The 17,366-nt window shown below is 40.1% G+C and overlaps 1 protein-coding gene across 1 annotated transcript in view; it reads right to left on the bottom strand.

Annotated features, from left to right (window-relative positions):
• Positions 1-625: 625 nt before the first annotated feature.
• Positions 626-17,366, bottom strand: part of zmp:0000001236 (mastermind-like protein 2) — a 67,411-nt gene continuing 50,670 nt past the window's right edge. Inside the window, exons 2-5 of the mRNA XM_037678308.1 lie at positions 11,207-12,376; positions 1,863-1,994; positions 1,636-1,744; positions 626-1,546 (exon numbers count right to left, since the gene is read on the bottom strand). Of these exons, the coding sequence (XP_037534236.1) occupies positions 714-1,546; positions 1,636-1,744; positions 1,863-1,994; positions 11,207-12,376 (2,244 nt within the window). The 3' untranslated portion in view covers positions 626-713. The remainder of the gene's footprint in view (positions 1,547-1,635; positions 1,745-1,862; positions 1,995-11,206; positions 12,377-17,366) is intronic.

Below are 17,366 nucleotides of genomic sequence, written 5' to 3'. Positions count from 1 at the left end.
CACACACACCTTACAAATGCTTCTCATGCCAATGACCATTGCATTGTTTGAGCCATTGTCAACACTGGAGGCTACACAACCCTAAGGCATAAACTAAATTTCATGAAGGGACGCAAACAAAAGCAACACTTTTATTCAAATAAATTTTATTAATTACAAGTAACGTATTCTCTAATTACTATTCCAAATATTAAATATCACGAGAGAAAAAAAAAGAGAGTACATTGTTATTTTGAATGCTTTAAAATCTACCACAGATGAGAATGTTTGAACAATAAGGAGGAAACGTGGCGAGACTGCGTGTGCGCTGGCAAACCTTCAGGTGCTAAATACTGCCATGCTAAAACAAAAAAAAACCTCAACGTGTCTTTAAAGGCAATGCCATTGTTTTGTTTTCACAGTGTGAGTTTTGTATTTTATCCCACATGAAAAACAGTTTATAAAATGCTAAGAAAATAATTGGTGACAGGAATGAAAAGCTGCTTCTTGGGAAATACGTAAGGAACAAGTACACAAATACTACAAACCAAACATAATTGTTTCACAGTAAATACAAAACAACTCGGTATACACGGATAACAAATACTTTTTTTTTAAGTTTATAAAATTTCATTTGAACATCACTTACAATTTTTATTCCTTTTATATTACAAGCCTGAACGCTACAATTTGAGCCGCAGGTCATTTTTACTTTTGCGACGCGTAATCCAAAATTATGAATGACTGCCCAGAATCTCATCCAGATTAATGTCTTTCATCCAGTCGTCGTTCCCAGAGCCAGATTTAAGCAGAGAGTCGATGAAGTCCGAGTCTGCATTGATACCTGGAACCGTGTTATCTCCCTCAGGAAGGAAGTCAAAGGTCAGACGGTTGGATCGACTGTTCTGGTAGCTGCTGGAGCTGGGACTGGCATCTGCAAAACTACCTGCTGGTACTCTCTGTTCAGGAGACGCCTGGTTCAGGTTTCTCATTGGTGATGGACAGCCCATCATGGCCTGGCTTGGTCTTGGCCCTGTGTCTCCTACTGAAGGATTCAGAGGGAGCATCCGGATCTCTGGTGCTACTTGATTGGGTGGGCTGATATGCCTCGGTTGATAAGGATGGTTTGGCATGTCTTGCGACTGTAGTGGGTTTGGTAGGCGCCTAACGCCGAGCCCAGTTGTCATTTGCTTGTTGCCTGAACCCCAGCTCATGCCGACATTTGTCATTGAGCCTCCTAGACCCTGCACTGCCACCCCGGAGGAATGCAAGTCAGCTGTCGCTCTCTGGTGTTGGACACCTGCTACACTGTTCATCCCAAAAGACTTTCCTTGAGTGTTCGGCCCCAGGAACCTTGGCTTATTTTGGTTCAGTTCAATACGACTATGGCAGTTTTGCTGTTGGAACTGTCTGATACAAGAACTCGTGTGACAGTCTGTCCTGATACCAAATCTGCGATCTGACGGCAAAGGGTTCATCTTTGAAGCAGGACCACTAGACAGATGGCATGAAATGGATTGTAGACTATTCTCAGGACCACTGCTGGGAGACTGGGAAGAGTTTTGACCTAAAAAAAAAAAGTAAAACAAACCTGGGTTACTAATGCTATTACTTGGAGAGGACTTTAAAAATATATATCACATTTGAATCCAGTACCTGTGAAGATATTTCCTTGCTGAACTCCCACCATGCTTCTCGACTGCTTATAATCTGGTGGCGGTCTTGTAAGATGTCGACTGAACTGATCGTGTGGGTTGTCTTTGTCCTGAAAGGAAAAGGCAGAGTTATGAACGCTGATTTCATGATTGATCTATTTGTACAATTTGATGTGACTTGTACACGGCGCTTCCAGTGTTGCTGATAGCAGGCTGCGGCTGGTTCACCTGTCTTTGCATGGCCTGGCTTTTAGCTGGGCCTTTCTGCTGGTTGTTGGGTGCTGAGGGCTGTGGTTGAGACTGAGCTGACATGACTCCTAGGCTTCCGTTAGTGAGCAGCCTTGCACCAGCAGAAGAACCCTTTAAAAGAAAAAAAAAAAATAGAAGACATTTTAGTATCATCATGTCAACTATCCCATACTTGAATAGCTTTATTCCCCAAACTTGATCAAGAAGCTTGAAAGGTGTCACGAGAAACAAAAGCAAACTGCTGTAAGTACTTGGGTTGACCACTAGAGAGCAAAACTCTACAAGAAATCACATCCGTGTCAAAGACGCTATTCAGTCTCTAAAATGTGGTCAAGGCTACTCCCTCTGCAGATGAAAAAGGGAGACACGAAAGAGGATTTTTTTTAGGAAGGGGAGTGGGTGAGAGTGGGAGAGAGTCCTCCTCAAGGCCTGATTTTCCCTTGATAATTGTGTCTAAAGAGAGTGGAAAGAATCCCTGAGACAGCAGGAAATGTGTGCCGACACCATGACTACTTCCATTTATCAGGCTCCTCTACTGATCTGTGTTGTGTTTGGCAAAACAAGATGTTCAATCCTCTAAATTCATTTGGCTCGTGACATAGCTGATTAATAGTAGATTTAATTCAGACATCCATGTTTGAAGTCTTTTCCTTGTCAGCTTTAGCAGAACGCTTTTTGACACATTCTATTTCCTCGCACTGCATATTTTCATAAGCTTTTTTTAGGCGGACCATTGACAGACTCCAAGTATAATTTGTCTTCTGTGGACACAAGGACACCCTCACAACGCTGAAGCTTCATGCAAGTGAAGCGTTTGTCATGAGGGAGGCTAATGTGCTCTAAACACAAGTCAACATGCGGCTGTATACACAGCGTCACTTCTCGTGTTGACTTAAATGTTTTTCAGGATGAAATGGGTAAAAATGAATATGTAAAGAGTTACAAAACAGCAGATTCTTGGCAGAACATTATCGACCAGACGTGATTCCCATAAGAAGAACTCAGAAAAGAGGATAACGCATTTATTTAACCAAGTTAATGGACTGTTCGAGCTGAGGACCCCCACGGACAAACGTGTCCCATCTTTGCTCGGAGCAAAGCTCCAACATCTTTTAGCTAGTAACATTGGGTTATTATTTGATTCCGATGTGTCATAAAGCTGTTTTCCGTGCCCCCTTCCCTCGCCTTTCCTATTCTTCTCAAGCTCACTGTAAATGAATACCACATGTGGCTCAGGCTCAGAGAGGGAACAGAGATCTAGCCTCCCATCATGAAGCAGTGCAGGCAGCTGACAGTGATCCAGGCCTAGCCCTGCCGGCTCTCACACTACACTTCCTCCAGTCTGGTCTCGGGATGCTGTCCCTCGGGAGCGCCTCAGCATCTGGACTTGGCCATTGCTCCCTTTCCCAGCAAACAAGCACTCCCTTCACAGTGACCTGTAAGCTCAGCCCGGTGGACCCCGCTCTTATCCGTGCAGAAGAATGCGGTGCCACATTATCATCAACTAATGTTTAGGAATATTTTCTTTACTGAATATTTGTTTATTTTCAGCAGCAACGAAAAATCTGTTGACGCTAAATGGAAGAAAAAGAAAGACTATAAAGTGCAACACAGATCTGCACCAGATTTAAAAACAAAACAAAAAAAAGTGAGTATTCACCGATAAAGAGTACAAGTACTAGGAAATACCATTACGCTTCTTACAATTACTTTAAAAATGTGTTCGTTGGCGATTCAAAAACAACTTAATGGTGCAGTTTTGGATCAAGACAGCCAACTAAAAACTCAATATAAATCTTCACATGACTGACATTGCCCCTCGTCTTAACTGCTCAACTCATCATCTGCAGCTCCATTAATCTGTGGGGTCCCTCAAGGGTCTATTTTAAGTCCACTGCTTTTCAATCTTTACATGTTGCCTTTGGGGTTCTTTTTTTTTTTTTAGAAAACATAACATCCCTTTTCATTGCTTTGCTGATGATATTCAGTTGTATTTGCCCATTAGGTTAGACAGGACCACAACATTGGAACCACTCCTGACTGATCTAAACAACTTTAAAGTCTGGTTAAATTTAAATTTCCTGAATCTAAATGAAAATCAAACTGAAGTCATCAGCTTGGGTAAATGTAATGCTCTTGACACTCTTGGCCCCTTGACATCATGCAGCTGTTGTGTGTTGTATTTCATTGTTAACGTACTTGTTTTTTTCCTGAGTGGCACAAGATATGTTTGTTTTTTTGTTCTTATTGTTTTCATTTGAATTTGACTAAACTGTAAAAGCACTTTTGTCAGCTGTTGTTGTTTTTATGTGCTGTATAAATAAACTGACATTGACATTGAAAGTCAGTACTGTGGTAATGGAACATGTTTACGAGTAAGTACACATACAAGGTATTGGACCATTAGCCGATACTGATAGGTACTGGTGTATCCTCAGAAAAATACAAATAAAAACCACAGTAATTGTACCTCTTTGGTTATCACTTCTCGGTTCAAGTAGCTTTAGTAGAAAAAAGACTGTTTGGTAAAATGTATTGTTCTAATGTGTAAAAAAGGAACTATTTACATTAAAATTTACTACAGGAGGAAATGATCCTGAGTGTTAAAAACTTGAAAAGGAACTCACTTTGAAAGGTTTTCAATAAATACATTTGGCAAATGTTTAGCTGAAATAAAAGCTATAAATATATCAGGGAGACATTAATAAAAAAATGACTAAATATTTTTGTTTTGGGTGTGCATTTTGGCATTTGCTTGCAAAAAAAAAGGTCAAAAGTAAATTTTGTGATTCGTTTTTAGCAAGTCAATACTATTATACAGCACAAAATTGAATTTAGGGATCTTTGTCATAATGTGCTTTAGTTTGTCTTGGAACTGTTCTGCAACTTTCTAAAGTAACTTTGTCTGAAAATCAACTACTAATGTCAAAAATTCTAGATTTGTTTCCCTAAATTCGATTTGCCCGCAGAGCTTATTCAGGTTTCCAAGTGCTCTTGTGTCCTCCATGGAAACCATTTAAAGTGACTGATTAAATGTTTTAGTGTAACTTCAGTCTTGAACGATTGAGGGTTTAAAGTGAAGCATGTTTAATAGATTGTTTCAATGTTTAGATAAGCATAAAACCTTACATGCCTGGTTGTTTAAAAAGGTTTTACAGTTCTGGTCAGGGGGAGTAAACTGGTTGTATGCTGCTGGTGGTAATCGGGGGTCGAGGCATTCTTTCAGGACTGTTTTTTTTTTCTTTGGCATTAATTTCAGCTCGCTGTGGGAAGAGTTTCCCCTCCTTTTTCTCCTCTCTGAATCCTCATTAGCTGCATTTTTAACCCTGTCCCTACTGACTGCAAAACACAAACATCATTATCTATATTTTTTTATATGTTCTAAAATTATGACCTGGCTGTTACTTTTGCATAAACTACAAATAATAGAATACTGCCAGTTTTTGAGCATTGTATCTACATATATATATTTGTTAAAATAAATTATAAAACAAAGGTCTTTGGGGAAGACGCCCAACCGAACCATTAACCTATTTAAACTCGTCTTTTTGTTTGTTTTAATTTATTTTGGACTTGGGAAGAACAATCTCTTTCTATCTATTTTACAAAAAACACGTTTAAGCAATTCCAATATTGAAAAAGCCAACTGTATGGAAAAGTGTTTGAAATATTTCTAAACCTAACTGTTTATTTTATTGGAATAATAATATCAGTGGCAAACAGCAATATTGTTTAAATGAGAACTTAGCAACAAAGTTCATAAAACACAAGTTAAAGCGAGAAAGTGTAAAAATACTTTATTTAGTATTTGCTTGAACTGCTGGGAAATGACTAATATGAGACATTTTAGGTGGAGAACAGTTCTTGTGGATCGGCCCTGCTCTGGCTTGTTTCTGATTCTCTCAACTGGAATTTCTCTGACTGCTGTCTACTGCAGGTAAGATACTAATTGCTCATAACTACTTAAAAACGCATCAACTACCACTGAAACCACTGTTTAAAAAATATTGTTTAATAATCAGGTCATTGTCGTCCACCTTCACTGGTAAAGTCAAACTGTTTTTGCCCATGTCTGTGGGTCTGTTCATTTGTCTGTACCGTTAGCAAAATATCTCATTAACCAATGGGCAAATTTTGATGGAACTTTCACAAAATTTGTTGCTCCTCTATAATTGATTAACCTTTGGAGTAATTTCAAAATGTCTGTCACAGACAATTGACCTAAGTTTTCTTATCTTTCCCCGCTTCTTCCTTTTTGGGTCGCGAGGGTCACTGGTACCCATATCCAGCAGTCACTGAGCGAGAGGCGGGGGGCACCCTGGACAGGTTGCAAGTCCATCACAGGGACACATAGAGACAAACAACCATTCACTCTCTCACTCACACCTAGGGACAATTTAGAGTTACCAGTCAGCCTAACATGCATGTTTTTGGTCTGTGGGAGGAAACTGAAATACCCGGAAAAAACCCATACATGCACTGAGAGAACATGCAAACTCCACCCAGAATGGCCCACTGGACAGGATTTGAACCAGGGACCTTCTCGCATAGAGGCAACAGCTGTACCAACTGGACCACCATTCCACCCTCGTTTACAACAGATGCGTAATTTCAGGACTAAAAGCCGCTTCTTTTTCACACGCTTTGAACTCCGCGGCTTATACAATGCTGCAGCTAATTTATGGATTTTTTTTTTCTGATGGGGCCTACCTACCAAACAGGTCACAGTGGATCAATGAAATGGGCAGGGGAGGAGAGAACAGGGATGGAGGGGCGGGGGCTTTGTCTCCCCCACTCCCCATTCTCTCCTCCCCTCCCTGGGGCACAATAAAGTATTTGCAGCCGCTCAAAAGAAGGGTGTTTTCACACTTGGTTCGGTTGGGGACTAATATTCAGAACATTTGAGCATGGACTTTGTTGTTATTCAGAACATTTGTTCACATTTTCAGCTGGTGCAGTTCACATTCACACTGCACTGAGTCAATCGAGCCAACCTGTCCCCCCCCTCGCCTGTGGTGGCGCTGCATCAAGAACTACTGAAGGAAACGACACAAAAACCTCTGAAGAAGACACTTCTTCTTCTTCTTCTTTTTCTGGAAATAAAAACGGAGTGGCATCATATTTGAGTGGTTTTATGATTTCTGTTTTGTCATTTTTCAACACTGGACTCAGCATGAGCGGAAGATGAGGCAGAAGACCAAGGAGAATCTTGTTTTTCACGCAAGGCGGCTGAGACTGCTCCGTATGAGGTAAGAGAAATGCACGTTTGTTTGCCCTGCGCTGTAGTCCACTTCCTGCTTTTGGAGCGGTCTCCGGTCCACTTGCTTTCACACTGCATTCGAACCGTGATAGGGTTCACTTCAACCAAACCGAAACCTAGGTATTTAGGCGGACCAGAGTTTGCTTTTTTGGTCCGCATCAGAGTTCGATTGCGCATTCACACCTCCCCAAACGAAGCAGACTTTCTAGGCAAATGGACTACAGTTTGATTAAAGCGGACTAAACAGGGCTGGTGTAAATGCACCTTAAGGGTGAATTGTTCATTAATGTGGTACACCAAGCTCAGTGGGAGGCTTGGATGACCGGCGGCAAGAAATTGTTTACCAAAACTGGCCACATGCAAAGAGCAACTTCTGCTAAAGTCTACCAGTGGATCCTGACAGCAGAGCAATTCAAAAATAATCCTCTATCACCAAAGGGCAGCAAAGAACAAGCTCAAAGGCGCAGTGCACAGAAGGAAGATGAAAATAGCAATCAATGACTTCCTAGTAGGCAACTCTATTTTATTTATTTTTTAATCAGCTGTGTTATCGGCACTGTTCAGAAAAAAAATAATAAATTTATTCATGTACATTACCGGTACGTAATTAATTTAAAAGTTTAAATAAATCTTTCTGTGTAAATATCTCGTGTTACAACGTGGACACCCGCAGCTTAAACACAAGCGTGCCCTATATATGTACGAAATTACAATTTTTTTGTTATTTAGTGGGAGTGGCTTATCAGGTGCGCCCAATAGTCCGGAAATTACGGTACTTTAAATGTTACAAATCACACAAGAGCTCTCAATATTCCAATAAATAACACATACTGTTATTTTCAAGGTTTGACCAAAATGACTAACGTCACCATTTCTCAACAAAGAGTGATTTTAATCTTACACTTTGGTGTGAAAGGTGGCGAGCGATATGCATTCAAGGGATGCTAGTCTTGTTCTGAACAGCTGACGTGCAATAGGACTAGTTATAGCTTTAAAGGCAGCCGTAACAACTTCTTGACAGGGTCGCTTGGAGACCTTTATTAAAACCTGTAATCTAAAACAAAATCGGATAGACCAAAATTAAATCTGCTGATTATCTCACTCATCACTCTGGACTAGTTAAAATTGTTGCACCGTGTTAATGGGCTGCCCGTATTGGTCCAGTAAAGCTTTTAGAGCTGTATCAGCACAAGCAGAAGCAACTGTAATTGCTGTTGTGGGTACGATTAAAATGTCATAAAACAGAAAGAGCTCCGCTGTATTTCTCACTGTTAGCTCTCGTTGTGCACTGACTGCTGCATTTAAAAACCAGGTCAAACTCAGTATCCAGCCTCTGGCTGCTCTCATATGCCAGTAAAACAGCTTGCAGAGGCAATATGACTGGAATCCTTGAACGTCTTCGAACAACAAATTACCCTCTTGTTTTCTGTGGTTTCAAACAAAACCCCAGATATATTTTAATTTACACACATTCAATGTGTTTTAATACATGTCAACCACAAAACCATTAAAGATATTCAAGTTTTTGACTAGTAAAGTCAAATTTGGGTTTAAAAGCTCTTAAGAGACCGTGAAGACAGCTGAAATTATCATTTGTATGATTATTTTGTTACATTTTTTTTAATCAGAGCATTGTGATGCGTTCGTCGATCTACCTTGTTTACTTTGATGTCTGCGTTACCCCCTCCTTTTCCTCCCTCTTCTCGCCCTCCCCCAGTCGCTCGAACACTTCCCTTGATCTGCAGAGTTTGAGAGAGCTCTCGTGTGTGGCTCACATTATCATTTTATACAAAGACAGCCACAGATAGTGTTGGTGCGAAAAAATGAAAGGGAGGACAGGCTAAATCTCTCCAATCATAACAAATCAGTGATTCAACCTCCGGCACCAGGCTAAGCAGATTACTGTCATTTTCCACCACTTGTCCCTTGTAGCTAACAACCTCCAATTAGTAAATCCCGCTGTGCATATCTGTGCCCTGACAGGGAGCCACCATGACAAGCAAAGAAATGAGAAGTCCTGCATGTTAATTTACCATGCTCTGGCAATCTGTGTCTTCATCAAAACACTTGTACAATAAATACACGCTGGATGGACTCGTCACAGCAAAGACACAGACATGAGAAAGAACAATAAAGTCCCAAAACAAGCAAGATCACATTATTCCTGTTTCAGACAGCAGGGTGGCTTCTAGAAGAAACACGAGGAAAACAGGAGAGAAAGAAGAGGAAGGCTTTGTCCACACAAAAACACGTCTTTTCTAAAACAGTTCTTTAATTTCTTGTTTCTATTGACCTCGTAAACACAGCACTGTTTCTAGAAATGTCTTCATCCACACATAAACTCTCGAAAGTTCTCCCAAAGTGCTGTAGAGGTGGGGCTATGACATCATTGTTTTCAAAATGTTGTGTTTTGGCCATCTATACAAAAACGCAAAGTTGATTTTAAATTATCCATCCATCCATCCATCCATTATCTTTACCCGCTTATTCCATTTTTGGGTCACGGGGGTCGCAGGTGCCCATGTCCAGCAATCACTGTGCGAGGGTCGGGGTACACCCTGGACAGGTTGCAAGTCCATCACAGGGACACATAGAGACAAATGAGACAAACAACCATTCACGCTCTCACTCACCAATCAGCCTAACATGCATGTTTTTTGGTCTGTGGGAGGAAACCGGAGTACCCGGAGAAAACCTACGCATGCACGGAGAGAACATGCAAACTCCACCCAGAAAGGCCCCTGGACCGGGGTTTGAACCAAGGACCAGCTCGCCGAGAGGCATCAGCTCTACCAGTTGCGCCACCGTGCTGCCTATTTTAAATTATTATTATTATTATTATTATACATTTTTCAACTCAACAGCACGGTGGTGCAGGTGGTAGAGCTGCCGCCTCTCAGCGAGAACGTCGCCGGATCAAGTTCTGGTTGGGGGTCCTTTCTGGGTGCAGTTTGCATGCTCTCTCTATGCATGCGTGGGTTTTCTCCGGGTACTCTGGTTTCCTCCCACAGACCAAAAACATGCATGTTAGACTGAACGGTAACTCTAAATCAGGTCTATTCAATTAACTTGCTCAGGGGCCGAATGCATCAGTTTGTTTTATGGTTTAAAATTTAGTGCCGAACTGAGCTCACCTGTGGGCCTGATTTGCCCCCGGGCCACCAGTTGAATAGCCCTGCTCTAATTTGTCCCTAGGTGAGAGTGAAAGAGTGATTGGTTGTTTGTCTTGTTTGTCTCTATGTGTCCCTATTATGGACTAGAAACCAGTCCAGGGTGTCCCCGTCTCTCGCACACAGACTGCTGGATATGGGTAGCAGTGACCCTTGTGATCTGAAAAGGAAGAAGCGGGTGGATGGATGGATACATTTTGCAACTCATTAAAAAAAATCCATTATGGGGCTCCTAAAACATCGTTTCTGTGTGGATGTGATGTAACGGTATTCACACAAAACATTCCCGTGTGGACGGCAATTAAGGGGGCCAAGATGGTGTAGAGGCAGGGCAGCCAGCTTGGGACCCAAAAGTCCCAGGTTCGATCCCCAGTCACTGCACATCACGTGGTGTCTTTGGGCAGCACACCTCATCCCCAAAATGCCTCCCGGGTGCTTTCAATAGCTGCCCACTGCACCACCTGGTGGTGGATGGGTTAAATGCAGAGACTAATTTCGCCATTGTATGGAAACATACAGTGCTGACATTGTGATGACATTATTAAAGGAACCACATTAGACAACTCTGTATGTCATTTCATTAAACCTGTGTAGGATAAAGAAAAAAAACAACCTCAAGCTATCAGTTTATTTACTGTTTTCACAAAGTGCTAAAATATTCAAGCATGCAATTCCGAGTATCTGTGGTGTTCTACATTCATGTTCCTTTGCCATCTGTATGTTTAAAATCATTTCAATGAGGCTACATTAACCACACAAATTGCATCAATTCTGGTACTTATTACACAACATACAATAATGTATTTGAAAAGTAACCATGTAAAACTAAAGAATCCTTGACTTTAATGTCTACAGAGTTATGAGAGGACATGCCACCTGGACACAACTCTTACCTGTGGCTGTTGAGACAGTCTGAACGGCAGCCCTGCAGAAACAGACTTGGGTTGCAGACAAAGACCCCCAGATGTTGACATCTGTTGGTTCTGGAAATGGAGAGCCGAATGCGTCTGATTCTGGCCCGGCGATGGCGACTGCTGCCGCTCTGTCTTGGTCACTGCGCTCGTCATGACAGACATGGGCTGAGTGGCAGAATGGGGTGCCTTAGGGCTGAAGTGTAATGTGGGCTTGGTGCCAAGACCCTTTAAGTCCAACTGATGGGAACCATTGTGGTCGTTTGACTTAAAGAGGCAGTTGCTTAGGCCTTTATTATGAGACGCAATCCTGTTCTGGGTCAGCGGAGGTGGACTGGAGATCTTTACTTTGGGAAATGTGCTGGCTGCAGGAGCCCAACTGGTTATTCCCACATGTGGAGTTTGATGGTGGTGATGGAGAAGAGAATTTGGCTGCTGCTGGTTTGCTGCCATCTGCTTAAGCTGCTGTGCGTGTGATATTTCTGGCCAGCAAGGCATGGCTCTGCTGTGTCCCGCCTGAGAATTAGCTTTCTGCGATGTGTTGGTGGAAGAGGTGCTGGTCAGTGTAAAAGAGGGACCCGCTGAGGCTGGTCGAAGCTGCGGTGAGCCATCATGAGTCTGTCCAAAATCAGGCGAGTGCTCCGTTTTTATCATCTTAGCCACCGGGGTGCACAGATTGGCAGCTGCTCCTGCCGAGCTGGGTCGACATAGATCTAAACCAAAGGTGTCATCCTGCTTCAGCATTTTCTCCAGCTCCAGATCACTGAGAGGGGGCACTGTCTTTGTCAGTTCGTCAAACAGATCCTGGAGCTCTGGATCAATCTGACCCCCACCTTCATCTTTGATGTCAAAAATCATCTCGGCGCTTGAATGGCCGCAAGACTGGATCTCCATAGGCTCTTTTTTCATTTCCTTCAGCGTCATGTTGAACATGTCTGACCCCAGTGCATGAGGCATTACGTAAGGCTTCCTCTGCATGCCACTGTTTGAGGTCCCTTGTTGAGAATTGGTAAAGCTGTGGTTGTAGTTACCAGGATTCACTCCTCCGTCCACACACACACGCTTAAAGTCTGAACCACAGGCGAGGCCATTCTGCTTCGGTACGTGTCCTGGCGCACTTCCATCAAACTTCCTTCGCAGAGATCCTTGAAGCTGCAAAATAACACACACTGGATTTACACACTGAACGTACAAATAAAACATCAATTAATAAACTTCACTTCTATTTATTGTGTGAATGTTTATGAAGCAGTGATTGTGATCCATTTTTATTCTGTACGTTTTTCGGCATTTTTTTCATTCCACAATTTTGGTGCCATTTCAACAAATCATACATCAAAACATTCAGCTCTTCCACAAGAAGGGTGCTGTGACTTTTGGTATTGGTGCAACTTTAGCTTTTTGAAATATTTAGCCTTTTCTGACATTCTTTTTCCTCATAGAAAATTAATTGAGCTCATTTTACATCCTTCAAAATCTTTATATCTGTTTACAACCTTTTACTGCTCCTTTCACATTTTGTTCTGCTTCAGCTTCTTTCAGCTTCCTTGTTCATTTTTTCTTTAAATTCAGCTACTTTCAGCTGTTTTGGTGTCCTTTCAGATTCATTTTGCTAACTATAAATTTTTTGTGCTTCTTCTAACTTCTTTCTGCTAATTTCAGCTTGTTATGCTCCTTTCAGCTTATTTATGTGTTGCACCTTTTGCTGTCATTGCAGCTACCATTTAACTGTTTTCATGCAAATTTTAGCTTTTTCAGCTAATTCCACATTTTTTGCACTCATTTCAGCATTTTTTTCAGTCTAATTTAGTAAAAATATGCTCTGTCCACTTCCTTCTGGTAATTTAAGCTTCTTTCTGCCCTTTTAGTTACTATTCAGCTATTTTTTGTTGTTGTTTTGTTGTTGTTGCTAATTTCAGCTTTTTTCCAGATAATATCCAGTTATTTGTGCTCATTTCTGCTTCTTTAAGCGTAATTGGGCAAACGTGTTCTTTCTGCTTTCTTCTGGTAATTTAAGCTTGTTCTAACTTTTCACCTACCTTTTTAGCATTTGTTTTAGCTTATTTCAGCTGTTTTCAGATAAATTCGATTTTCTACCAATTTCTGCTATTTTCAGCCTAATTAAACTATTTCTGCTTATTTCAGTTTGTTTTTGCTCCTTTCAGCGTACTTCTACTAGTTTAAGTTATTTCAGCTACTATTTAACTGTTTCTGTTTCATGCTAATTTTAGCTTTTTTCTGTTAATTCCAGAATATTTGCAATAATTTAAACTTTATTCAGCCTAATTCAGCAAAAATGACCTCTCTCCACTTCCTTCTGATAACTTAAGCTTCTTCCGGCTGTTAGCTGTTGTTTTTTAGTAATTTCAACTTTTTTTTAGCTACTTTTCAAATTCTTCTGCTAATTTTTGATTATTCAAACCTATTTCGGTAAATACGTGTTATTTCTGCTTTCGTCTGCTAATTTAGGCTTGTTCTTCCATTGCAGCTACATTTCAGCATTTTTCTTTTAGCTCATTTCAGCTGTTTCTCAGCAAGTTCTTCTGCAATAAGCATTCACACTGCATTTTTGCAGGAAATGCAATTTCTCTAGTTTGTTTTGCAAGCTGAAATTTTTTTTCGGACTTCAACTATTGTTACAATTTTGAAAAATATTATCCGGAATCGCAAATGCAGATCAAAGTATCTACATGCAGATACATCCTACTTTATAACTCATTAAAAACACGGAAATTGGAAAACTGACCAGTTTGTGAAGTTTCGAGGAGACTTCAATGAAATGGCTTTATTACAGTTATCTATTCTGGTCTGCTAAATCATTCAGTTTGTATTCATTCAGAGTGCAAGCAAAACTTTACAAATGTATTTAAACTCTTGGAATTCAGTAATGAGGCTCTGGAAATGTGTTTTGATAGAATGTAGTCTGAGCGCAGTGGATGGGATGAGAAGATAGTTAAGAATCTGATACAGTCGATGAACCACAGAGGAAAGAATAGGTTCTTTGTCTGTTTCTCTAATTTGCATACATTATGTGTTCCTCCATTGTGCTTCGTTAGATAGCCGAGTTCCTCCTTTGTGGCTGAGATTCTACTTAACATGCTGCTGGAGATGTCTGATTTCCTTTTGTCCGATGTTCATGTCTTCATTTACGTATGAACGTGGCGATGACTCACACCTCTTCTATGAGACGCCTCCAAACTAAAAATTAATGAGTGCGCTTTCCAGCTTTCAAAAACAATAAAACCTTTTTTTTTTTAGCCTGTGAGTAGTTAACAAGAACCTATTGAGAAACAAATAATTTATCTGGAGGCAATCTCACGCTGTTGTATACACAAAAAATGGCTTATCTCAACACATTTTAATGTGGAGCCTGTATGGAAACAAAATGGATCTGAGTAGAGCAGGCTGAATGCAGGCGAGCAGGATCAGTGTGTTGTCTGTTTCACTGTGGGAACAAATTTGAGTCATTTCCACCTGCTGGCAAATATTACATTAAGATGACTCATAGCTCGAGGATTGGAATGAAACCTGCACTTTCCTACATTTCTCCTCACTTTGTCTGTGTTACGTTTGCAGCCATTACCTACGTTGTAGTTCAGAGGTAAATGAAATCATTTTATTAACTGTTCAAATCTGTTTGCAGCTCTTTTTATTAAAGCTAACGTGAGCAAGTTGCTCAGAATTATGATGAAAACAATGCTAACGTTGTATTGCTGAATACTGTTTCTATGCACCATTAGTGCATTTTCGGAGTGATTACACAAGCAGAAATCCAACAGTTATATCCTGTTATTTTTGGCGCAGCAGAAAAATTAAAGATGTGCTTTGGCTCGGTTTTATTGTTCACTCTGAAGAAGTAAAAAACACCTCAGAGCCAGTTTCAAATCTGTTGCACAGATTAAACTGCCAGCTGCAAACTTAATCCAATTAGAGAAAATGCATTTCTGTGAAAATGCAGTGTGAATGCTTATTCCACAAGAACTTGCTGAAAAACAGCTGGAATTAGCTAAAAAAAAAAAAAAAAAAAAGTTTTTGGACGAACAAGCCTAAATTAGCAGAAAAAACACATATTTGCTGAATTAGGTTTAAATAAGCACAAATGAGCCTAACAATTACAAAATTAGCTAAATGAAGCTGAAATTAGTAAAATATTAGCTGAAAAGTAGCTGAAAAAGCAGAAAGAATTGAATGCCAGAAGGAATTGAAAAGAGCTGAAATGAGCGAAAAAATGTAGAATTAGCTAAAAATCTCAATAATTTGCATAAACATAGCTACTGGTACATAGTAGCTGAAATAGCAGAAAAAAACTGAAACCAGCAGAAAAAAGCTGAAAGGAGCATAACAAGCTGAGATTAACATAAAAAAAAATTAGGCGGAAAGTAGCAGAAATTACCATGAAAAACTTGAGTTTATGTGAAAACAGCTAAAATTTGCTAAACAGCTGAAAAGGTAGAAAAAGCTTAAAGTATTGGGGAAAAAACCCCCCAGAAAAAACACATTTGCCCAATTAGGCAGAAATAAGCAGAAATTAGCACAAAAAAGTAGAAATTATCTGGAAAAAAAAAAGAGATTAGCAAAGAACAGCCAAAAAGTTGCTAAAAACACAGAAAGAAGCTGAAATTAAAATAAGGCAGTGGAGAGAGCACATTTTTGCTGAATTAGCCTGAAAAAAGTTTAAACGAGTGCAAAAAAAGTGAAATCAGCTGAAAAAGCTTAAATTAACATTAAACAGCTATATTGTAGCTAAAATAGTGGAAAAAGCTGAAACTTGCATAAATAAGCTGAAAGGAGCATAACAAGCTGACATTAGCAGAAAGAAGTTAGAAACATCACAAAAATGTTGTACCATAGTTAGCAGAAAGAATCTTAAAGGAAAACAAAACAGCTGAAAAAAAAGCTGAAAGTAGCTGAAAAAATGTTTAAATTTGCACAAGAAAGCTGAAAGAAGCTGAACCAGAACAAAGCGGTAGGTTTCCAGGTTGTGCTTGGAAGGGACTATTTTCTGCAAGTTTGCTTGCTGTGGCGACCCCGACAAGAAGGAAGCAGCTGAAAATCAGCAGCAATCTTTGGACGGTGCTCTGTTGTTCAGGCAGGACCATTTTCATCAACATTATAATAACAATAATAATAATGAGGTGAAATTATAGTAACGATTTATAGTTTTATACTTGTCGGTATGGCTTTCCTCTGGCCCCTCCCTGCCCTTCTGTGTGCAAAGAGAAATGCCTGAGGCAGTAAAAGAACCCAGACCACAGAACGGAGCAGCACCAACAACAAACATGACGCTGATTAAATCAGACACAGTTCGAAAACGAGGAGTTTATGTGGAAGTGGGCTGCAAAGCATCTTGAAGAGAAAGTGGCCAAAGTATGCAGGTCCTAATTTGAAACAGCTGATTGATCACCTGATCCGAGTGGATTTTGACAGTGACCCTCCTGAACAAGTCTAAGTTTTAGATGTACCGGTATTTGCTGGAGCTTTTTGAGCTCTCCTAAATTTTATCCGACTGTCAAATCACAACTAATGTAGAGGCAAATTACAACCCAGCCAGGAACCCTTAAAATACGTCTCACATGTAATGTCTTATACGTAGCAGGAACATGAAAAATATACAGAAGTAGTTTCAATACGTATTCAAGTATTATTACTTAAATCAAAATAAAAAAAATAATCACACAAAAAGAACAATACTGCAGTGTTTTTGAGTAATCTCATAACTTGTTAGCACTTGCTACACGTGGTGGGAATCAGCTATTAGCATACAAAATCTCAGCACGATATCTGTAAACATTCTGGCGGTGTATCCTGATGCATGCTCCGGCGGGGTACACATTTTTACCATACCATACCACTTTATTTATAAAGCACTTAAAACAGCTACAAGGCCAACCAAAGTGCTGTACAGACAAAACATTTTTGTTTTGTTTTGTGTAGGCTAAAGCCCATTAGCTGTGACGGCCATCTTGTTTTGGTTGATTCCAAAAGTGAATTAGTTGCAGTTGTATGTATGATTACTTTCTAAGAGTTTTATTAAAATCCACCCAGTGTTTCATAAAATATTTTGCTAACAGACAAACTGTAATGCCACCAACTGGTAATTACATATCCAATAAAGTTAAGTCAGGTCTTCTGGACAATTTAT

This window comes from Nematolebias whitei, chromosome 6 (assembly GCF_014905685.2).
Source record: "Nematolebias whitei isolate Nwh7 chromosome 6, NemWhi1, whole genome shotgun sequence".
Classification (NCBI taxonomy): domain Eukaryota; kingdom Metazoa; phylum Chordata; class Actinopteri; order Cyprinodontiformes; family Rivulidae; genus Nematolebias; species Nematolebias whitei.
This window is presented reverse-complemented; position numbering and strand designations above follow the sequence as displayed.